Source organism: Rana temporaria, chromosome 8 (genome assembly GCF_905171775.1).
Source record: "Rana temporaria chromosome 8, aRanTem1.1, whole genome shotgun sequence".
Classification (NCBI taxonomy): Eukaryota; Metazoa; Chordata; class Amphibia; order Anura; family Ranidae; genus Rana; species Rana temporaria.
Window position 1 is genome coordinate 186,104,274 of NC_053496.1, and position 24,174 is coordinate 186,128,447.

A 24,174-nucleotide genomic window follows, 5' to 3' on the forward strand; every position below is an offset into this window, starting at 1 on the left:
CTGGTGGGTTCCTGGCATTAGGTGATTCCATCAAAACATCCTTGTAGAGGTCTTTGTGTCCTTCAGAAAGTTCTTTCATCACACCATACTCCTCATCCTCCTCTTTATACTCTTCTTTACCAATAACATTATAACCCCCAAGGTTTGTCTGAATATATAAAATAAAACATTTATTGTAACAAACATGCTTGTGTATAAACCATACCTACTAATATTTGTTCATCACCTACCTGATCACGGTGTGCATAGTTGTGATCTTCCCATATGGAATCCCGGGAATACAGAGGACGGGGACATCTCTCTGGTGGGTTCCTGGTATTAGGTGGCTCCATCATATCCTTGTGTCCTTCTGAAAACTCCTCCATCACTCCATACTCCTCATCCTCCTCTTTATACTCTTCTTTAACAACAATATTATCATCCCCGAGGTTTCCACTCTGAATATATAATAAAACATTCATTGTAACAAACATGCTTGTGTATAAATCATAACTACCAATAATTGTTCCTCATCTACCTGATGATGGTGGGGGATGGTGTGACCTTCCTGTGTGGAATCCCGGGAATACAGAGGACGGGGGCATCTCTCTGGTGGGTTCCTGTAGCTGGATGACTCCACCATGGTGTCCTGGTACAGATCTTTGTCTTTTAGAAACTCCTCCATGGTGTCCTGGTACAGATCTTTGTGTTCTTGCTCCATCACCCCATCCTCATCATCCTCCTCTTTTATCTCTTCTTTAACCTCAACTTTAGAATCTCTCAGGTTTCCACTCTGAATATATAATAAAAATGACATCAATGGTAACAATGCAGATAATGTACAGATCCTAATGATACTATCAGTGATTGTTCCTCATCTACCTGATGATGGTGGGGGATGGTGTGACCTTCCTGTGTGGAATCCCGGGAATACAGAGGACGGGGACATCTCTCTGGTGGGTTCCCATTACTGGATCCATCTGTAGGAAACACACACACTGACTGAATACATTGTTTCTATGTGTTTATCAGATGATGGGGGATCTAGGTGGAGCCTCCGTACTGCTCTCTCCTTTACAATAAAGTCTCCTCTTACCCGGTGATGTGAGGGGCGGCTGATTGTCCATCATGACGTCCTTGTAGAGATCCTTGTGTCCTAAATACTCCTACATAGGGAAATAGTCAATGACACTACTTAGGAACCTGATACTTATCATGATAAAGTTACCATCCAGACACACCCCTTGTCTGTTACTGGATAATGTCCCAGAATCCTCCTCACCTCTCCTGTCAGCAGCTCCATCATCTTCTTGGTGACTTCTAGAATCTTCTCCATGTTGTGTCTCTCAGGTTTTAGGGAGTCACATGGAGGCATTGTGATGGTCATATGATCACCTGACTTCACAAGAGGAAATCTCTGTATTGGAGAACCAATAGGAAGATCATGTTAGAATCCCAGAATCCTCCTCACCTCTCCGGTCAGGTCTGTGTTTTATTAATAGAGATAAGAGTGATGTCATGTGACCTCCCAGAATCCTCCTCTCCTCTCAGGTCTGTGTTTTATTAACCACTTAAGGACCAGCCCATGTACATATACGTCCACAATATGGCACGTACAGGCACATGGGCGTATAGGTACGTCCTCGCCTATTAGCGGGTGGGGGGTCCGATCGGGACCCCCCCCGCTACATGCGGAGGTCGGGTCCGCTCGGGAAGCGATCCGGGACCACGGCGCGGCTATTTGTTTATAGCCGCTCCGTCGCGATCGCTCCCCGGAGCTGAAGAACGAGGAGAGCCGTGTGTAAACACGGCTTCCCCGTCCTTCACTATGGCGGCGCATCGATCGCGTCATTCCCTTTATAGGGAAGACACGATCGATGACGTCATTCCTACAGCCACACCCCCAAACAGTTGTAAACACATACTAGGTGCACCCTAACTCCTACAGCGCCACCTGTGGTTAACTCCCAAACTGCAACTGTCATTTTCACAATAAAGAATGCAATTTAAATGCATTTTTTGCTGTGAAAATGACAATGGTCCCAAAAATGTGTCAAAATTGTCCGAAGTGTCCGCCATAATGTCGCAGTCACGAAAAAAATTGCTGATCGCCGCCATTAGTAGTAAAAAAAAAATAAAAAATAAAAATGCAATAAAACTATCCCCTATTTTGTAAACACTATAAATTTTGCGCAAACCAATCGATAAACGCTTATTGCGATTTTTTTAACTAAAAATAGGTAGAAGAATACGTATCGGCCTAAACTGAGGAAAAAAAATGTTTTTATATATGTTTTTGGGGGATATTTATTACAGCAAAAAGTAAAAAATATTGCTTTTTTTTCAAAATTGTCGCTCTATTTTTGTTTATAGCGCAAAAACTAAAAACCGCAGATGTGATCAAATACCACCAAAAGAAAGCTCTATTTGTGGGGAAAAAAGGACGCCAATTTTGTTTGGGAGCCACGTCGCACGACCGCGCAATTGTCTGTTAAAGCGACGCAGTCCCGAACTGTAAAAACACCTTTGGTCTTTAGGCTGCATATTGGTCCGGGGCTTAAGTGGTTAATAGAGATAAGAGTGATGTCATGTGACCTCCCAGAATCCCCCTCACCTCTCCGGTCAGCAGGTAGATGATCTCCAGGGTGAGGCTTAGTATCTTCTCAGTCATGTGACTCGGGTCCTCCTCCATCCTCATTTGCACCATCATCTATGAAGGATTCCCTGTAGACAGATAACATTGATAACATAGAATTATCTGGATTGTTATTGGTTGTACAATAATAGGATGAGTATATCAGGAGGAAATGTGTAGGTCATTATGTGTTTCAGAACTATGGCCCCCAGTGGGAATATATTTAATATGGACTGTTCAGTGTTTGCTAAGATTCTTGGGGTCTGGGAATCTTCTCTGATTTGGCATCCTGGATCGCAAATTCCATTATCTATGTTGGGTGTGCTGTGTTTCTGGCCTCGTTTTGGCTTTGTTTTAGAACTTCAGACAAGGAATTTTTTTTTTCTATTGAAAAGCCTGTGGCGTGCAAAACACAACCCAAAAACTCCACCCGGTGCAGGAAAAATGTGCACACACATTAAGAGGTGCAACAAAAACTGACGGGTGCATCGTCAATTGGCCCTCCGAAAAGGGGCCAACTCTGACCCCCCGGGGCGTTAGGCTCCTGGCAGGGACTCGAGTAACAGTGGCCCATGCAGCCGAAGCCACATGGACCCAACATCCTTGGAGGGACTTCCGAAACAGAACTCTCCACGGTGAGGCTCCACCGAAGGGATACCCCATAAGAGCCGGCGAACTAAGCCAGAAGGCCATGTCCACCCACTCCCAAGACTTTCAGAGCAGGCCCGAGGACCGGCACCCTACTCATCACACATAAAGTGCTTCAGGCAAGGAATGATGAATCGGATCTTCTGACATTGGGAGGAGGAGCTGTGAGGTCAGGGTGATGTCATAGGATTCTCTGGCTCTGGATAGAGGGACATTGGGATGAGGAGTGTGATGTCATAGGAAGTTATCGCTAAAGTGGTAAGACATTGGGAGAAAGAGCTGTGAGGTCAGTGTGATGTCATAGGATTCTCTGGCTCTGGATAGAGGGACATTGGGAGGAGGAGTTGTGAGGTCAGTGTGAGGTCATAGGATTCTCTGGATGGGGGACCATTAGGGAGAGGAACTGTGAGGTCAGTGTGATGTCATAGGATGCTCTGGATAGAGGGACATTGGGAGGAGGAGCTGTGAGGTCAGTGTGATGTCATAGGATTCTCTGGCTCTGGATGGAGAGACATTGGGAGGAGGAGCTGTGAGTTTAGTGTAATGTCATAGGATTTTCTGGCTCTGGATGGAGAGACATTGGGAGGAGGAGCTGTGAGGTCAGTGTGATGTCATAGGATTCTCTGGATGGAGGGACATTGGGAGGAGGAGTGTGATGTCATAGGAAGTGATCGCTAAAGTGGTAAGACAATGGGAGAAAGAGCCATGAGCTCAGTGTGATGTCATAGGATTCTCCGACTCTGGATGGAGGAACATTGGGAGGAGGAGCTGTGAGGTCACTGTGATATCATCAGATGTATTGACACAGAATGGGGGGACATTTGGAGAAGGAACTTTGAGGGTCTCTGTATGCAGCTCCTTTTCCAAATCATTGTTCTTAGGTGCGCCCCACCTCTCCTAAGCTGAGAGTGAACTTTGAGCTTTACCACAGGGTTTGACAAATTTGCTTGGAATCTAGGAGCCAGCTAAAAAAGTTAGAACCCAGAAAACGCGCCCCGTCCCGACGAGCTTGCGCGCAGAAGCGAACACATAGGTGAGCAGCGCCTGCATATGTAAACGGTGTTCAAACCACACATGTGAGGTATCACCGCGATTGGTAGAGCAAGAGCAATAATTCTAGCACTAGATCTCCTCTAACTTAAAACATGCAACCTGTAGATTTTTTTAAACGCCGCCTATGAAGATTTTAAAGGGTAAAAGTTTTTTCGGCATTCCACGAGCGGACGCAATTTTGAAGCGCGACATGTTGGGTATCAATTTACTCGGCGTAACATTATCTTTCACAATATAAAAAAAAATTGGGATAACTTTACTGTTGTCTTATTTTTGAATTTAAAAAAAAAAAAAAAGTGTAATTTTTTCCCAAAAAAGTGCGCTTGTAAGACCGCTGCGCAAATACGGCGTAACAGAAAGTATTGCAACGATCGCCATTTTATTCTCTAGGGTGTTAGGATAAGAAATATATATAATGTTTGGGGGTTCTAATTAGAGGGAAGAAGATGGCAGTGAAAATAGTGAAAAATGACATTAGAATTGATGTTTAACTTGTAATGCTTAACTTGTAATACCAACGGCCACCACCAGATGGTGCCATCTTACACATCTGGTGGTAATAACTTGTAATACCAACGGCCACCACCAGATGGCGCCAGCTCACACATCTGGTGGTAATAACTTGTAATACCAACGGCCACCACCAGATGGCGCCAGCTCACACATCTGGTGGTAATAACTTGTAATACCAACGGCTCACCACCAGATGGCGCCAGCTCACCTTCCAAGCCAAGTCGCCAGGACACTATTTCTAGTCGCCATGGCGACCGGGATTTGTCGAGCCCTGCTTTACCATACAATTTTTTTTCCACAAATCTGTGAAAGGAAGCTCTAGTGTGAACAGGTAACTTTCGGGACGAGCGTAGTGAAAGTACCAGCTCATTTTCTAGAGCTCTTGACGGTGGAGATGGATTTCGCTGTGTGCTGGTGCCAAGTTTGACGCTTTAGGATCACTGTGGTGCGGGTGCGAAGACAATCCATGGAAGAGCACATGGCAGAAAGATGAGGAGGAGATCCAGGAATCAGGATAAAGGTCAGGGTAGGCATACGATGAGCGCATCCAAGAGACAAAGCCGGGGTCACTACACAGAAAATCAATCCAAGAAAACAACAGGCGGGACGAGGAATAGCAAGGAGGAGCTCAGAGACAAATGAGAATGTTACTAGGCGATGGGAGCCAATCTATTCTATATGTGTGTATTATCATCTGCTGGAGATAAAAGACGTCACAGTGACTATGGAGGAAGAGGACGGACATGACGGGGTTACTGGGTGTAAATAGAAAATAAGATCTTATTACCTCCTCTGCTGCAACTTCCAGCAATGTCTCCTCACTACTTCCCCCCGACTCACCTCTCACTCGAAACTTCCGATTTATAACTGACATCACTTCCTGTCTTCCATAGAGACTTCCTGTCTGGGGAGAAGTGTGATTACCACCTTGTGGAGCTCAGCGGAACTGCAGCCCCAAGAAACATCTCGCAGTGTGCACACGGCCTTGTGCTGTGTGTTTATGTACTGTGGTAGCTAGATTCAGAAAGAGTATCTACAACTCGGAATCTGCGCCGTCCTAAGTTTAAGTGTGTTCTCAAACTGAGATACACTTAAACCTAGCTAAGATACGACAGCCTGCGCCGTCGTATCTTAGGGTGCAATATTTAGGCTGGCCGCTAGGTGGCGCTTCCATTGAGTTTGGCGTAAAATATGTAAATAACTAGATACGCCTATTCACGAACGTACGTGCGCCCGTCGCAGTAAAGATACGCCGTTTACGTCAGGCATTTTCAGGCGTAAAGTTATTCCATCAAATATCTGGCCTAGTCAATGTTAAGTATGGCCGTCGTTCCCGCATCGAAATTTGAAAAATGTACGTCGTTTGCGTAAGTCGTCCGTGAATAGGGCTGGACGTAATTTATGTCCACGTCAAAACCAATACGTCCTTGCGGCGTGCTTTGGAGCAATGCACACTGACGGCGCATGCGCCGTTCGTAAAACACGTCAATCACGTCGGGTCACAGTTATTATACATAAAACACGCCCCCCACATCCTCATTTGAATTAGGCGCTCTTACGCCGGCCTATTCACGCTACGCCACCGTAACTTAGGAGGCAAGTACTTTGTGAATACAGTACTTGCCTCTCTGACTTACGGTGGCGTAGTGTAAATACGATACGCTACGCCACCGCAAATATGTGCCCGCCTACCTGAATCCAGCTATATATCTTTATAGATGGGGTCATCTCCACTCCCACCAAGGGGGAGAGAGTTATAAAACTGCCCAGGATGAGCAATTTTGGCACATTTGACTTTGCAGCAGAATTGATTACTCTTTTAGTGGTACTAAGCCTGCGTAGAAGAAATATCCTTGCAAAAACGTATCTACCTTAACCAGTTCCCGACCCCCGCATGTACATATACGTCCACAATATGGCACGTACAGGCACATGGGCGTACACGTACGTCCTTGCCTATTAGCGGGTGGGGGGTCCGATCGGGACCCCCCCCGCTACATGCGGAGGTCGGGTCCGCTCGGGGAGCGATCCGGGACCACGGCGCGGCTATTTGTTTATAGCCGCTCCGTCGCGATCGCTCCCCGGAGCTGAAGAACGGGGAGAGCCGTGTGTAAACACGGCTTCCCCGTCCTTCACTATGGCGGCGCATCGATCGCGTCATTCCCTTTATAGGGAAGACACGATCGATGACGTCATTCCTACAGCCACACCCCCAAACAGTTGTAAACACATACTAGGTGCACCCTAACTCCTACAGCGCCACCTGTGGTTAAGTCCCAAACTGCAACTGTCATTTTCACAATAAAGAATGCAATTTAAATGCATTTTTTGCTGTGAAAATGACAATGGTCCCAAAAATGTGTCAAAATTGTCCGAAGTGTCCGCCATAATGTCGCAGTCACGAAAAAAATTGCTGATCGCCGCCATTAGTAGTAAAAAAAAAAAAAATAATAAAAATGCAATAAAACTATCCCCTATTTTGTAAACACTATAAATTTTGCGCAAACCAATCGATAAACGCTTATTGCGATTTTTTTTACTAAAAATAGGTAGAAGAATACGTATCGGCCTAAACTGAGGAAAAAAAATGTTTTTATATATGTTTTTGGGGGATATTTATTACAGCAAAAAGTAAAAAATATTGCTTTTTTTTCAAAATTGTCGCTCTATTTTTGTTTATAGCGCAAAAACTAAAAAACGCAGATGTGATCAAATACCACCAAAAGAAAGCTCTATTTGTGGGGAAAAAAGGACGCCAATTTTGTTTGGGAGCCACGTCGCACGACCGCGCAATTGTCTGTTAAAGCGACGCAGTCCCGAACTGTAAAAACACCTTGGGTCTTTAGGCTGCATATTGGTCCGGGGCTTAAGTGGTTAATAAAAAACCTTCCCATGTGGCTTTGCAAGCCCTTAGATGCCCCCCATTCATCTAATAAAGGCTCAGGAAGTGGAAGAATGAATGACATGGGTCATTCCCTCACATAACTCCCAACATTTTGAGATGGGAATGAAGGACACCTACCAGCAAACGTATGTAGGCATAGGACACGCCCCCTTCCACACCCCCTTAAAGGAGAATTAACCAAAAAAAGGTTAATTAAATCCACACAGGCTTTTTTTATCACTAATATTCCTTTATATTGGCTTTTTAAATTTACAAATGCAGCAATTTAGAATTTGGATGAAAGGTTTAGCACTGGGAAACACTTTTTGAAGGATAAAAAGTGCATTTTATATACAACTATATAGATCAGACCAAAATGAGGGACAAATGAGGAGGAATGAGGGACAGAGAGACATTGCTCCAAATCAGGGACAGTCCCTTGAAATCAGGGACAGTTGGGAGCTATGCCCTCATTGTCCTCATCAGATGTACCCAGTAGCAAGCAGTCCACCTCTACTACAGCAGATCAGCCAAGAAGATAAGGACGGGACTCCATACCCCATTACAATGGGATTGGGAATCGCCCCTCCTCTTTTAACATGTCCTACCTCTGGCACAAGGATATAAAGAACCCCAACAGAGAGAAAGTGGAAGGAAGTGGCTCCTCACCCCCCCCCCCCCCATGTTTGATGTCACCACTATCCCCACTCCTTCCCGTATTTTGTAGATGATAGTTCACAGAGTTTTCATTTAGTGAGTGGTGTCATTGCGTTTGGTTACCAGGATTAGTAGGGTTACGGGTAGTAGAGGTACTATGTAAGAGGTAAGGCCCTTGTTCTCATCAACATGGCGACAAGGTGCTTGGCATGTATCTTGGTATGGTCCAAGAGGGGGGAAGGGTAAGGTTACCAGATTTGTAAAATAAAATACAGGGGCATATTATTATTTTTTTTTACTAGTAATGGCAGAAATCATCGACTCTCTGCCCATCACCGCCACCGCCTGCCTCACAGCCTGTCAAATCTTACTTTCTGGGCCCCGGGTACTACTGGGTGGAGAGCGGAGGACGATTAAGTGAGTTTCTCTTTAGATGTGATGTGAATGTGAGGAAGAAAGATGATCTTGTGGTTGGCGGCGGTGCAAAGGAGGAATTACGGGTGGAACGATAGATGGGTAATTGAATGTAGTTGGTGTTCCGGAAACGGCTTGACTCCTCACAAGACTGGGCTTTTGGTATTCATGATGATCCTCTTGTTTAGAGGGACACGGGACATAGAAAAGATGGAGGGGGGTTCCTCTATGTTAGATGTGAATGTGAGGAAGAAAGATGATCTTGTGGTTGGAGATGTGGTTGGTGTTCCAGGAACACGGCTCCTCACAAGACTGGGCTGTTTGTATTCATACCGATCCTCTTGTGTGACTCCAGCTAGGCCACACCCCCAATGTATTTCGCTCTGCTCCTTGGAGCTTAATCACAGGGAACAGAAGACTCTATAACAACAGAACCTCACTACTTCAGTAAAACAGTTCAACACACAGCCACTTGCAATTATCCCCATAAGCAGAGTCCCTCGCAGTGAAGTCCAGCGTAGCTCTGGTAACACAGGTGAACGGTGAGAGGGAACCAGGGAAAGGGCCATGACACTGGAAAGGGAGTACCCCAACAGCAATCAGGGATTGGTTCCTCTTCTGATGAAGCTGCATGCTATTAGGCTGGGGTTTAGCTGCCCGCACCCAGGTTCTGACAGAAGAGGGGCTCGCGCCTGGCTGCTGATCATTTCACCAGCAAACTCATCAAGTCTGTTTCTCTATGTTAGATGTAATATGAAAGTGAGGAAGAAAGATGATCTTGTAGTTGGAGGTGGTGATGGTACGGAGAAAGAATTACGGGAGGAAAGATAGACGGGAATAAGAATGTAGTTGGTGTTCCAGAAACACGGCTTGACTCCTCATAAGACTGGGCTGTTTGTATTCATGCCGATCCTCTTGTTTAGAGGGACACGGGACATAGAAAAGATGAAGGGGGGTTCCTCTATGTTAGATGTAATGCGAAAGTGAGGAAGAAAGACGATCTTGTGGTTGGTGTTCCAGAAACACGGCTTGCCTCCTCACAAGACTGGGCTGTATGTATTCATGTCGATCCTTTTTGCTTAGAGGGACACGGAACATAGAAAAGATGGAGGGGAGTTCCTCTATGTTAGATGTGATGAGAAAGCGTGGAAAAAAGATGATCTTGTGGTTGGAGGTGGTGATGGTACGGAGAAGGAATTATGGGAGGAATGATAGATGGGAATAAGAATATAGTTGGTGTTCCAGAAACACAGCTTGACTCCTTATAAGACTGGGCTGTTTGTAATCATGCTGATCCTCTTGTTTAGAGGGACACGGGAAAAGATGGAGGGGGGTTACTCTATATTAGATGTGAAAGTGAGGAAGAAAGATGATCTTGTGTTTGGAGGTGGTGATGGTGCGGAGGAGGAATTACGGGAGGAATGATAGACGGGTCTATGAACTGATGGACTTATCATTGGAGTCTACTACAGATGTCCTGAGATTTATGAGAAGGGGGAGGAGTCGGCTGTTCCTACAAGTACAAGCCGGTAAAACCAAACTACTAAGACACAAGATTAAGACTAAAACCTACAGGATGGGCCTTACTTGTAGTGTTAGAAAAAGGAATAAAAGGAAAAGAGAAGAACATTTCATCATACGGATCTGAAGGAAGACTTTTATCAATCAACTTACAAAGAATATCATGAGTTTAAGAATATAAATATTTAATCCTCATTTGTTTTATGCTAAAAAAACAAGTTAATATATTTACATTTTTATAAGGGTTTTTTTTTTTTTTGTGCGTGTACTCAAGAGAGGAGCCGGACTGCAGGAGTTGGGAGTAGGCAGGCCTCCCCCAGAGGCAATCTGCCACCTTTCTCCATGCCCCGGGTGGCAATGGCGGGTGCGTGAGGGGGTCCTCCCACACAGCCCGCCCTACCTGCTCCGCTTTGAAGCCCAACGGGGCAGAGGGACTCCCTATAAGGGAGTGAGAGGATCTAGCCCGCTCAACCAGCCCCGTTAGTCCTTCGCCTCTCTTTTTTTTTTTTAGAGACCGCGTGGTCAAAGTGCGTGCATGTTAACCCAATTTCGAGTGCGTGTAAGTGTGGTGGTTTTTGTGGGAGGGGGGTGGGCGTACTAAGCGCAGGCTTACCTCGCATAGCACACCCACCGGGAGCCGGGCTGAGACCACCAAACTCAATTCACATGTAGCTGAGACCGGGATCCGAACCCCTGGCTGCAGAGGTGAATGGCTTGTCAGCGCAGTGCCAATCGCGTTGAGCCACCCAAGGGTTAATACGAAATGTTACATCTGAAAATTTAATATTTTTGACTTTCATCCAGCAGGTGGCGCTCTCCAAGCAAATAAAGCTGCCTGTAAAGGGTGATAACTACTGCACTGAGATTATCAGTCCTGGCATGGTCTCCTCTCTCTCACCACAATGTCTTCCTTTGAAGCTTCTGCTGAAGATCAGGGGAGATCAGACTACACTGCTAGAGGGACCCCACCGGCAGTGACACCCCCTCCTTCTCTCTCCTAGAGGGACCCAACCATCAGTGACACCCCTCCTTCTCTCTCCTAGAGGAACCCAACCAGCAGTAACACCCCCTCCTTCTCTCTCCTAGAGGGACCCAACCAGCAGTGACACCCCCTCCTTCTCTCTCCTAGAAGCACCCAAACAGCAGTGACACCCCCTCCTTCTCTCTCCTAGAGGGACCCAACCAGCAGTGACACCCCCTCCTTCTCTCTCCTAGAGGGACTCAACCAGCAGTGACACCCCCTCCTTCTCTCTCCTAGAGGGACCCAACCAGCAGACACCCCCTCCTTCTCTCTCCTAGAGGGACCCAACCAGCAGTGACACCCCCTCCTTCTCTCTCCTAGAGGGACCCAACCAGCAGTGACACCCCCTCCTTCTCTCTCCTAGAGGGACCCAACCAGCAGTGACACCCCCTCCTTCTCTCTCCTAGAGGGACCCAACCAGCAGTGACACCCCCTCCTTCTCTCTCCTAGAGGGACCCAACCAGCAGTGACACCCCCTCCTTCTCTCCTAGAGGGACCCAACCACCAGTGACACCCCTCCTCCTCTCTCCTAGAGGGACCCAACCAGCAGTGACACCCCCTCCTTCTCTCTCCTAGAGGGACCCAACCAGCAGTGACACCCCTCCTCCTCTCTCCTAGAGGGACCCAACCAGCAGTGACACCCCCTCATTCTCTCTCCTAGAGGGACCCCATCGGCAGTGACACCCCCTCCTTCTCTCTCCTAGAGGGACCCAACCAGCAGTGACACCCCCTCCTTCTCTCTCCTAGAGGGACCCAACCAGCAGTGACACCCCCTCCTTCTCTCTCCTAGAGGAACCCAACCAGCAGTGACACCCCCTCCTTCTCTCTCCTAGAGGGACCCAACCAGCAGTGACACCCGCTCCTCTCTCCTAGAGGGACCCAACCAGCAGTGACACCCCCTCCTTCTCTCACCTAGAGGAACCCAACCAGCAGTGACACCCCCTCCTTCTCTCTCATAGAGGAACCCAACCAGCAGTGACACCCCCTCCTTCTCTCTCCTAGAGGGACCCAACCGGCAGTGACACCCCCTCCTTCTCTCTCCTAGAGGGACCCAACCAGCAGTGACACCCCCTCCTTCTCTCACCTAGAGGAACCCAACCAGCAGTGACACCCCCTCCTTCTCTCTCATAGAGGAACCCAACCAGCAGTGACACCCCCTCCTTCTCTCTCCTAGAGGGACCCAACCGGCAGTGACACCCCCTCCTTCTCTCTCCTAGAGGGACCCAACCGGCAGTGACACCCCCTCCTTCTCTCTCCTAGAGGGACCCAACCAGCAGTGATAACCCCCTCCTTCTCTCTCCTAGAGGGACCCAACCAGCAGTGACACCCCCTCCTTCTCTCTCCTAGAGGGACCCAACCGGCAGTGACACCCCCTCCTTCTCTCTCCTAGAGGGACCCAACCGGCAGTGACACCCCCTCCTTCTCTCTTCTAGAGGGACCCAACCAGCAGTGACACCCCCTCCTTCTCACTCCTAGAGGGACCCAACCAGCAGTGACACCCCCTCCTTCTCTCTCCTAGAGGGACCCAACCGGCAGTGACACCCCCTCCTTCTCTCTTCTAGAGGGACCCAACCAGCAGTGACACCCCCTCCTTCTCACTCCTAGAGGGACCCAACCAGCTGTGACACCCCCTCCTTCTCTCTCCTAGAGGGACCCAACCAGCAGTGACACCCCCTCCTTCTCTCTCCTAGCAGAGGAAGCCAGACAGAACTTTGAAGTCTTTAGTGATCTCGGAATTTCCTAATAAAGAGTTTTTTCCATGATAGAGATCAGAGGAGCGCTCAGCCACGTGTTTTCTGAGGTGTAGATCAAGGTGAGCTTCTTCCCAGTGTGAGATCTCTGATGTACGGAAAAATATGATCCATATAGAAGACATTTCCCGCACTCAGGACACTAATACACCTAAAGGATTGTGGGAGTTTTCTAATGTTTGGTAAGACAAAAAACATTTCCCGTACTCAGAGCAAGAACACAGTTTTCCCACTGTGTGAGATTTTTAGATGTTTGACAAGTGCTGATTTTCGTAGATAACATTTCCCGCACACAGGGCAGGAAAACAACTTCTGCCTCGTGTGGCATATCTGATGTACAGTAAGATTGGACTTCTGTGAAAAACATTTCCCGCACTCAGGACAGGAATACGGCTTTTCGCCTGAGTGGGATCTCTCATGCGCATTAAAGATGGGACCTCTGTGAGAACGTTTTCCCGCACTCGGGGCAGGAATACGGCCTCTCCCCTGTGTGAGATCTTTGATGTATAACAAGTTCTGTTTTCCGCGTATAACATTTTCCACACTCTGAGCAGGAATACGGCTTCTCGCCCGTGTGCAGTTTCTGATGTCTGTAAAGATTGGTCCTCTGTGAAAAAAACTGCCCGCACACAGGGCAGGAAAACGGCCTTTCCCCCGTGTGGGATCGTTGATGCGTAACAAGTTCTGAATTCTTTGAGAAACATCTCCTGCACTCAGCACAGGAATACGGCTTCTCAGCCGTGTGAGATCTCCGATGTGCAGAAAGATCTAATTCAGAACTAAAACTTTCCCCACATTCTGGACAGGAAAATGTCTCCTCCCCCATAATCCTGGCCCCACCCCTCACAGTACGAGGTTGCTCAGAGTCAGAGGGATTCCATGATCTATCCACACTGTGAAGTCCTCCATCCATAGTGGAGCTCATTGTCTTTTCTCCTCCACAATCTCCTGTGATGTCCTCATCTTCCATTTTACAACCTGGAGATAAAGTGAGACGATCCTTTGAGGGTTTCTCCGTGGCGTGTCCTGGAAAAATAGAAAAACATCATCAATAGATATGAGAGGGTTCAGGGCCATCTTATCGAGGGGGGGACGGACCAGTGGCCCCAATTGCTGGTCCTCCTCCCAGATCACTTCTACATTTACACAGCCTTGTCAGAAGAGCAGGAACCAATGGGGACTGGGAGGGGGGTGCTCTTTACACAACCACAAGCCTAGGCAGTGGGTCATGTGACCTCTGATAAACGAGAGGGTCAAAGGCTCAATCTGTGTTATCATATCTGTGGTAATGTGACTAGGAGTGACACACGACCTAATACTGTCAGCTGAACCTCAGTATCATCATCAATCTATTATTGGCTGATATCACTCAGCTCCCGCCCTACTCTGCACCAATCAGTGAGCAGTCACAGAGCAGAGATAAGAGAAGAATATATTATGGGTCACCTGTGCTGATCTCTGTAGGAGTGTCCTCCTCTATGAATGTCCTCGTCATTCCAGCCTCCTCCGTATATTGCAGATCATCCCTCACATACGTCTCTTCTACGTCACACTCAACTTTTACGATAATCAGATCTTCACCCTAAACCAATAGAATAAAAAATAAAATAAAAAAAAGATTTTGTACTTATGGCAAAATCTATTTCTTGGAGTCCATCGAAGGACATAGAAATTCAGAAACAAGTCGGGTTTTACTGCCATCTACAGGATGTTGAGGCATTGACAAACCTAAAAGTTCTAAAGACAGCGGCCATATAACCCCCTCCCTCCGCAGCTAACTAACCAGGTACCCTCGGGTCTGGAAAGAGCCAAGAAGCAGAAGGTCACGATCCAGACTAGTCCTGCATGTCCAGTCTGGCCTGCTCCTGGTTTTTTCGAAGATTGCTGAGAAAACACCAATAACGATAGCTGACCATACAGGGACCAGCTCAAGTTTCTATGTCTGTAAAGAATCTTGATTAAAGTCACTTGGGAAAAAAAATCCCCCAAAAAAGAAAGCCGAATAAATACTTTTTTTCTGCAGAGCTGAAAAGGGTGTCTATCCTCTTAGTACAAAAGCAAAAATTTGAGGCATTCTGGGTAAAGGAAGGATGCATTGGCTGGTGTACTATGTTTCTGTTTGCCAGTGTCCTCACCTCCTATAGGCAGCAGTTTAACCCAACTGTTTCTGAATTCCTGTGTCCCTCAATGGACAAGAAAGAGAACCACCTGCAAAACAGAAGTATTTATGATGTGAGATCACATAGAAAATATCATCTTGTAGAGTCCACACATCGTCTCCACATGTCAGAGTGTTCAATCACTTTATGTTCCCGACCCTCAACTCCACCTACCTGTTGATGGTGGGGGATGGTGTGACCTTCCTGTGTGGAATCCCGGGAATACAGAGGACGGGGACATCTCTCTGGGGGGTTCCTGGTATTAGGTGGCTCCATTATGACATCCTTTTGTCCTTCTGAAAACTCCTCCATCCCTCCATACTCCTCATCCTCCTCTTTATACTCTTCTTTAATATCAATATTATCATCCCCGAGGTTTCCACTCTGAATATATAATAAAACATTCATTATAATAAACATGTTTGTGTATAAATCATAACCACCAATAATTGTTCCTCATCTACCTGATGATGGTGGGGGATGGTGTGACCTTCCTGTGTGGAATCCCGGGAATACAGAGGACGGGGACATCTCTCTGGTGGGTTCCCATTATTGGATCCATCTGTAGGAAACACACACACTGACTGAATCCATTGTTTCTATGTGTTTATCAGATGATGGGGGATCTAGGTGGAGCCTCCGTACTGCTCTCTCCTTTACAATAAAGTCTCCTCTTACCCGGTGATGTGAGGGGCGGCTGATTGTCCATCATGACGTCCTTGTAGAGATCCTTGTGTCCTTCTAAATACTCCCACTCCTCCATGGAGAAATAGACAGTGACATCCTGACACCTTATAGGAACCTGACACACACAATGATACAGTCACCACCCAGACACATCCCTTGTCTGTTACTGGATAATGTCCCAGAATTCCCAGAATCCTCCTCACCTCTATTGTCAGCAGCTCCATCATCTTCTTGGTGACTTCTAGAATCTTCTCCATGTTGTGCCTCTCAGGTTTTAGGGAGTCACATGTAGGCACTGTGATGGTCATATGATCACCTGACTTCACAAGAGGAAATCTCTGTATTGGGGAACCAATAGAAATATCATGTTAGAATCCCAGAATCCTCCTCACCTCTCCGGTCAGGTCTGTGTATTATTAATAGAGATAAGAGTGATGTCATGTGACCTCCCAGAATCCTCCTCACCTCTCCGGTCAGGTCTGTGTTTTATTACTAGAGATAAGAGTGATGTCATGTGACCTCCCAGAATCCTCCTCACCTCTCCAGGCAGGTCTGTGTTTTATTAATAGAGATAAGAGTGATGTCATGTGACCTCCCAGAATCCTCCTCACCTCTCCGGTCAGGTCTGTGTATTATTAATAGAGATAAAAGTGATGTCATGTGACCTCCCAGAATCCTCCTCACCTCTCCGGTCAGGTCTGTGTTTTATTAATGGAGATAAGAGGGATGTCATATGACCTCCCAGAATCCTCCTCACCTCTCTGGTCAGGTCTGTGTATTATTAATAGAGATAAGAGTGATGTCATGTGACCTCCCAGAATCCTCCTCACCTCTCCGGTCAGCAGGTAGATGATCTCCAGGGTAAGGTTTAGTATCCTCTCAATCATGTGACTACGGTCCTCCTCCATCCTCATTGGTGCCGTAATCTGTGAAGCTTTCCCTGTAGACAGATAACATTGATAACAGAGAATCTTCTGGATTGGTATTGTTTGTAGAATAATACGATGAAGATATCAGGAGGTAATATGGTCAGTATGAATTATAGAACTTTGGCCCCCCGTGGGAATATATTTAATGTTTAGCGTTTGCTATGTTTTCAGGGCCCATAATTCTCTTATTACTCTTTGGTCAAAAATCTAATTTTTTAATGCTGGGTTTGTTTTGTTTCTGGCCTAGTTTAATTTTGATATGATGACGGGGTTACTGGGTGTAAATAGAAAATAAGATCTTATTACCTCCTCTACTGCCAGTTCCAGCAATGTCTTCCCTCTACTTCCTCCCAACTCACCTCTCACCCGGAACTTCCTATTTACACCTGACATCACTTCCTGTCTTCCTTTCTGGGGAGAAGTGATATCACCACCCTGTGGAGCTCAGAGGAACTGCAGCCCCCGAGAAACGTCTCGTAGTGTGAACACGGCCTTGTGCTGTGTGTGTGTGTGTACTGTATATCCTTATAGATGGAGTCATTTCCACTCCCACCAAGAAGGGTGAAGAGAAATATATTACTGATCGGGATGAATGGAGGGATTTTGGCACCTTGTTACTATTTATTATTATTACACAGGATTTGTATAGTGCCAACAGTTTACGCAACGCTTTACAACATTCAAGGGGTTGTAAAGGAATTTTTTCCCCTAAATAGCTTCCTTTACCTCAGTGCAGTCCTCCTTCACTTACCTCGGTGCAATCCTCCTTCACTTACCTCGGTGCCGTCCTTCTTCACTTACCTCAGTGCAGTCCTCCTTCACTTACCTCGGTGCAGTCCTCCTTCACTTACCTCATCCTTCCATTTTGCTTTTAAATGTCCTTATTTCTTCGGGGAAATCCTCACTTCCTGTTCTTCTGCCTGTAACTCCACACAGTAATGCGAGGCTTTCTTCCTGGTGTGGAGAAAGCCTCTTGAGGGGGCGAGCAGGCAAGTCAGGACACTCTCTACTTTGCATATAGAGAAAGGAGCTATGTGTTAGTGGGTGTCCTGACACTCCTGCTTGCCCCCTCCCCCCTTAAGAGGCTTTCTCCACACCAGGGAGAAAGCCTTGCATTTCTGTGTGGAGTTGCAATGCTTCAGTTACATCCTCCTTTGTCCAGAGATCATAATGTCATCGATATAGTGGAACACACAGATTATTAAATCCAGGGTACTCAAAGAGAGAAACCTGTCAATCAAAATGAGAGATGTTGATGCTTTCAGTGACGGGAATGGAGTTGGTGTTCCAGAAACACGGCTTGTCTCCTCACAAGACTGGGCTGTTTTTATTTATGCCGATCCTCTTGTTTAGAGAGACACGGGACATAGAAAATATGGATGGGGGTTTCTCTATGTTAGATGTGATGTGAAAGTGAGGAAGAAATATGATCTTGTGGTTGGTGTTCCAGAAACACGGCTTGATGCCTCACAAGACTGGGCTGTTTGTATTCATGCCGATCCTCTTGTTTAGAGGGACACGGGACATAGAAAAGATGGAGGGGGGTTTCTCTATGTTAGATGTGATGTGAAAGTGAGGAAGAAAGGTGATCTTGTGGTTGGAGGTGGTGATGTGAATGGAGGTGGTGATGGTGATGTGCATGGAGGTGGTGATGTGGTTGGAGGTGGTGATGGTGCTGTGGATGGAGGTGGTGATGGTGATGTGGATGGAGGTGGTGATGGTGATGTGGTTGGAGGTGGTGATGGTGATTTGGTTAGTGGTGGTGATGTGGATGGAGGTGGTGATGGTGATGTGGATGGAGATAGTGATGGTGCTATGGATGGAGGTGGTGATGGTGATGTGGATGGAGGTGGTGATGGTGCTGTGGATGGAGGTGATGTGGTTGGAGGTGGTGATGTGGATGGAGGTGGTGATGTGGATGGAGGTGGTGATGGTGATGTGGATGGAGGTGGTGATGGTGCTGTGGATGAAGGTGGTGATGGTGATGTGGTTGGAGGTGGTGATGATGATGTGGATGGAGGTGGTGATGGTGATGTGGTTGGAGGTGGTGATGTGGATGGAGGTAGTGATGGTGATGTGGTTGGAGGTGGTGATGGTGATGTGGTTGGAGGTGGTGATGTGGATGGAGGTGGTGATGGTGATGTGGATGGAGGTGGTGATGTGGATGGAGGTAGTGATGGTGATGTGGTTGGAGGTGGTGATGGTGATGTGGTTGGAGGTGGTGATGTGGATGGAGGTGGTGATGTGGATGGAGGTGGTGATGGTGATGTGGATGGAGGTGGTGATGGAGATGTGGTTGGAGGTGGTGATGTGGTTGGAGGTGGTGATGGTGATGTGGTTGGAGGTGGTGATGGTGATGTGGATGGAGGTGGTGATGTGGATGGAGGTGGTGATGGTGATGTGGATGGAGGTGGTGATGGTGATGTGGATGGAGGTGGTGATGTGGTTGGAGGTGGTGATGGCGATGTGGATGGAGGTGGTGATGGTGATGTGGATGGAGGTGGTGATGTGGATGGAGGTGGTGATGGTGATGTGGTTGGAGGTGGTGATGGTGATGTGGTTGGAGGTGGTGATGGTGCGGAGGAGGAATTACGGGAGGAATGATAGACGGGTCTCTGAACTGATGGACTTATCATTGGAGTCTACTACAGACGTCCTGAGATTTATGAGAAGGGGGAGGAGTCGGCTGTTCCAACAAGTACAAAACGGTAAAACCAAAACTACTAAGACACAAGATTAGGACTAAAACTAAAACCTACAGGATGGGCCTTACTTGTAGTGTTAGAAAAAGGGAAAAAAAAGTAAAAGAAAAGAACATTTCATCATACAAATCTGAAGGAAGACTTTTATCAATCACGTTACACAGAATATCATGGTTTTAAGAATGTAAACATATAATTATCCCTTGTTCATACTTTATAAAGTACATGTTAACACTTTTTTTTCTTCGAAAAGGTACGTATGAAATGTTACATCTGAAAATGGCGTATTTCAAGCAAATGAAGCTGTTTGTGAAGGCTGAAAACTATTGCAATGCAATTATCAGTCCTGGCATGTAGTCTGATCTCCCCTTCTCTTCATCCACAAGCAATATCTATATCCTCTCTCACCAGAATGCCTTCCTTTGAAGATCAGACTACACTCCTAGAGGGACCCAACCTGCAGTGACACCCCCTCCTTCTCTCTCCTAGAGGGACCCAACCAGCAGTGACACCCCCTCCTTCTCTCTCCTAGAGGGACCCAACCAGCAGTGACACCCCCTCCTCTCTCCTAGAGGGACCCAACCAGCAGTGACACCCCCTCCTTCTCTCTCCTAGAGGGACCCAACCAGCAGTGACACCCCCTCCTTCTCTCTCCTAGAGGGACCCAACCAGCAGTGACACCCCCTCCTTCTCTCCCCTAGAGGGACCCAACCAGCAGTGACACCCCCTCCTTCTCTCTCCTAGAGGGACCCAACCAGCAGTGACACCCCCTCCTTCTCTCTCCTAGAGGGACCCAACCAGCAGTGACACCCCCTCCTTCTCTCTCCTAGAGGGACCCAACCAGCAGTGTCACCCCCTCCTTCTCTCTCCTAGCCGAGAACTTTGAAGACTTTAGTGATCTCGGAATTCCTTATAAAGTGTTTCTTCCATGATAAAGATCAGAGAAGTGCTCAGCCACGTGTTTTCTGAGGTGTCTATCAAGGTGAGCTTCTTCCCAGTGTGAGATCTCTGATCTACAGCAAAGTATGACTCATATAGAAGACATTTCCCACACTTGGGACACTAATAAACCTTAGGGGTGGTGTGGGTTCTCAGATGTTTGGTAAGACAAGACGTCTGTGAAAAACATTTTCTACACTCAGGACAGGAATACGGCTTCTCACCTGTGGGTGATCTTTGATGTATAACATCTGATTTACATGCATAACATTTTCCGCACTCAGCAAAGGAAAGCACCTTTACCCGTGTTTGACATATTCAATATACAGTGAGATTGGACATGAATACGATTTTACACATTCAGGGCAATAATATGGCTTCTCGACTGTGTGAGAACGTTAATGTTTATCAAGGTCTAATTTCCACTGAAAAAAAATTCCGCACTCCAGACAATAATAAAACATATCCCTTGTGTGAGATCTCTGATGTCTGGAACGATTGGCCTTTCATAAAACTAACAACAGGAATATGGACTTTACTTTGCGTGAGACCTTTGATGTAAAACAAGATCTGATTTCTGTGAAAATCCTTTCCCACACTCAGCACAGGAAAAAGGCTTCTCCCCCGTATGGGTGGTTCTTTGATGAATAACAAGGTCATAATTTCGTGTATAACTTTTTCCGCACTCAGAGCAGGAATACGGTTTCTCGCCCGTGTGAGATCTTTCATGTCTAAAGAGGTCATACCTCTGTGAAAAACATTTCCCGCACTCAGGACAGGGATACGGCTTTTCCCCCGTGTGAGATCTTTGATGTCTAGAAAGATACGATTTCCGGGAAAAGCATTTGCCGCACTCTGGGCAGGAATATGGCTTCTCGCCTGTGTGCAATCTCTGATGTATGGAAAGATAGGCCTTATCGGAAAAGCATTTCCCACACTCAGGGCAGGAATACGGCTTCTCCTTCGCGTGAGATCTGTAATGTATGATGAGTTCTGATACAGGAAGAAAACAATTATCACACTCAGAACAGGCATAGAGCTTCTCCCCCGTGTAAGATCTCTGATGTACAGTAACATTTAAGTCAGAGCTAACGTTTTCCCCACTTTTAGGATGGGAGGATGTCTGTTCCCCCTGAATTTCGGCCCCACCCCTCACAGTACGAGGTTGCTCAGAGTCAGAGGGATTCCATGGTCTATCCACACTGTGAAGTCCTCCATCCATAGTGGAGCTCATTGTCTTTTCTCCTCCACAATCTCCTGTGATGTCCTCATCTTCCATTTTACAACCTGGAGATAAAGCGAGACGATCCTTTGAGGGTTTCTCTATGGCGTATCCTGGAAAAATAGAAAAACATCATCAATAGATCTGAGAGGGTTAGTTCACTTCCATCAAGATTCCATCTGGATCAGGTAGATATGAGTGAGGAGATGTTCTCTGTGGAAATCCCAACCAGCTGGGACTCTTCCCCCCATCAAAGAACCTTTGGTCCTCCTCCCAGATCACTTCTACATATACACAGCCTTGTTAGAAGAGAAGGAACTGGGGGGGGGCATGCTCTTTACACAACATAACAGAGCAGAGATAAGGGAAGAATATATTATGGGTCACCTGTGCTGATCTCTGTAGGAGTGTCCTCCTCTTTGAATGTCCACATCATTCCAGCCTCCTCCGTATATTGCTGATCATCCCTCACATACGTCTCTTCTACTTCACCCTCAACTTTCATGTCCATCAGATCTTCACCCTAAACCAACAGAATGGCAGAAAATAACATCTGTAACATAGAAGTATTTATGATGTGAGATCATATAGAAAATATCTTGTAGAGTCCACACATCGTCTCTACATGTAATGCCTCGTACACACGACCGTTTTTTCAGACGGGAAAACTGCTATGAGAGCTTTACGTCGGGAATCCCGGCTGTGTGTATGCTACATCTCAGTTTTTCAGATGGGAAAACTGCCAGACAAAAAAAAGAGAGCAGGATCTCTTTTCTCCCCCCCATCAGGAAAAAACGTTTGGGAATCAAGTATGAGACGGGAGCGCTTATTCTGGTAAAACTAGCGTTCGTAATGAGATATCACATTCGTCACACTGTAACAGACTGAAAAGCACGAATCGTCTCTCACCAAACTTTTACTAACACGAGGATCAGCAAAAGCAGCCCAAACGGTGGTGCCGTTGGAATGGAACTTCCTTTTTATAGTCCCATCGTGTTCTGTACGTCACCGCACTTTGGACGGGCGGACTTTTGTCTGAGCGTGTGTATGCAAGGCAGGCTGGGAGGAATTCTGTCAGGACAACCGACAGTTTATTATCCGTACAAGGCATCAGAGTGTTCAATCACTTCCTCAACTCCACCTACCTGATGATGGTGAGGGATGGTGTGACCTTCCTGTGTGAAATCCCGGGAATACAGAGGACGGGGACATCTCTCTGGTGGGTTCCTGGCATTAGGTAGCTCCATCATATCCTTGTGTCCTTCTGATAACTCCTCCATCACTCCATACTCCTCATCCTCCTCTTTGATTTCAATATTTAAATTCCAGGGGTTTCCACTCTAAAAATATAACAACACATTCATTGTAGCAACAAAGCTTGTCATCAATCATAACTCCCAATAATTGTTCCTCATCTACCTGATGATGGTGGGGGATGGTGTGACCTTCCTGTGTGGAATCCCGGGAATACAGAGGACGGGGACATCTCTCTGGTGGGTTTCTGTAGCTGGATGACTCCACCATGGTGTCCTGGTACAGATCTTTGTGTTCTTCCTCCATCACCCCATCCTCATCATCTTCCTCTTTTATCTCTTCTTTAACCTCAAATTTAGAATCTCTCAGGTTTCCACTCTGAATATAGAATAAAAATGACATCAATGGTAACAATGCAGATAATGTACAGATCCTAATGATACTATCAGTGATTGTTCCTCATCTACCTGATGATGGTGGGGGATGGTGTGACCTTCCTGTGTGGAATCCCGGGAATACAGAGGACGGGGACATCTCTCTGGTGGGTTCCCGGTATTAGGTGGCTCCATCATATCCTTGTGTCCTCCTGAAAGCTCCTCCATCACCCCATACTCCTCATCCTCCAATTTATACTCTTCTTTACCAACAATAATATAATCACCGAGGTTTCCACTCTAAAAATATAATAAAACATTTATTATAACAAATACAGTTCTGTATAAAATCATAACAACCAATAATTGTTAATGATCTACCTGATGATGGTGGGGGATGGTGTGACCTTCCTGTGTGGAATCCCGGGAATACAGAGGACGGGGACATCTCTCTGGTGGGTTCCTGTAGCTGGACGACTCCTCCATGGTGTCCTGGTACAGATCTTTGTGTCCTCCTGGAATCTCTGACTCCTCCATCACCCCATCATCTTCCTCTTTAACATAAACCTGATTCTGGTTTCCACTCTGAATATAGAATAAAAAATGACATCAATGGTAACAATGCAGATAATGTACAGATCCTAATGATACTATCAGTGATTGTTCCTCATCTACCTGATGATGGTGGGGGATGGTGTGACCTTCCTGTGTGGAATCCCGGGAATACAGAGGACGGGGACATCTCTCTGGTGGGTTCCCATTACTGGATCCATCTGTAGGAAACACACACACTGACTGAATACATTGTTTCTATGTGTTTATCAGATGATGG

At 46.6% G+C, this 24,174-nt stretch overlaps 3 protein-coding genes across 3 annotated transcripts; all 3 read right to left on the minus strand.

Moving 5' to 3' along the window:
• Window positions 1-12,939: 12,939 nt before the first annotated feature.
• Window positions 12,940-14,095, minus strand: LOC120909705 (gastrula zinc finger protein XlCGF67.1-like). The gene has a single exon (XM_040321435.1). It carries the CDS (start codon window positions 14,044-14,046, stop codon window positions 13,501-13,503), a length of 546 nt encoding a protein of 181 aa, XP_040177369.1. The 5' UTR covers window positions 14,047-14,095; the 3' UTR covers window positions 12,940-13,500.
• A 4,861-nt stretch (window positions 14,096-18,956) lies between these two features.
• On the minus strand, window positions 18,957-20,066 carry LOC120909707 (mucin-2-like; the record flags this gene model as incomplete). Its single annotated transcript, XM_040321437.1, has 1 exon — window positions 18,957-20,066. A coding segment is annotated over exon 1 (531 nt), but the record flags the coding sequence as incomplete, so codon positions are not given.
• A 283-nt stretch (window positions 20,067-20,349) lies between these two features.
• On the minus strand, window positions 20,350-22,892 carry LOC120909706 (gastrula zinc finger protein XlCGF17.1-like). The gene is made up of 3 exons (XM_040321436.1): window positions 22,860-22,892; window positions 22,102-22,237; window positions 20,350-21,827 (listed from the first exon to the last, which is right to left on the minus strand). Exons 2-3 carry the CDS (start codon window positions 22,223-22,225, stop codon window positions 21,028-21,030), a joined length of 924 nt encoding a protein of 307 aa, XP_040177370.1. The 5' UTR covers window positions 22,226-22,237; window positions 22,860-22,892; the 3' UTR covers window positions 20,350-21,027.
• Between the last annotated feature and the right edge of the window lie 1,282 nt (window positions 22,893-24,174).

Excerpts from the sequence above, each read along its gene's own strand:
- LOC120909705 (XM_040321435.1), bottom strand. The coding sequence starts at position 14,046 with ATGGAAGATGAGGACATCACAGGAGATTGTGGAGGAGAAAAGACAATG.
- LOC120909706 (XM_040321436.1), bottom strand. The coding sequence starts at position 22,225 with ATGGACATGAAAGTTGAGGGTGAAGTAGAAGAGACGTATGTGAGGGAT. Across the intron at positions 21,828-22,101 it reads TCCTACAGAGATCAGCACAG|GATACGCCATAGAGAAACCC; the intron begins GTGACCCATAAT and ends CTATTTTTCCAG.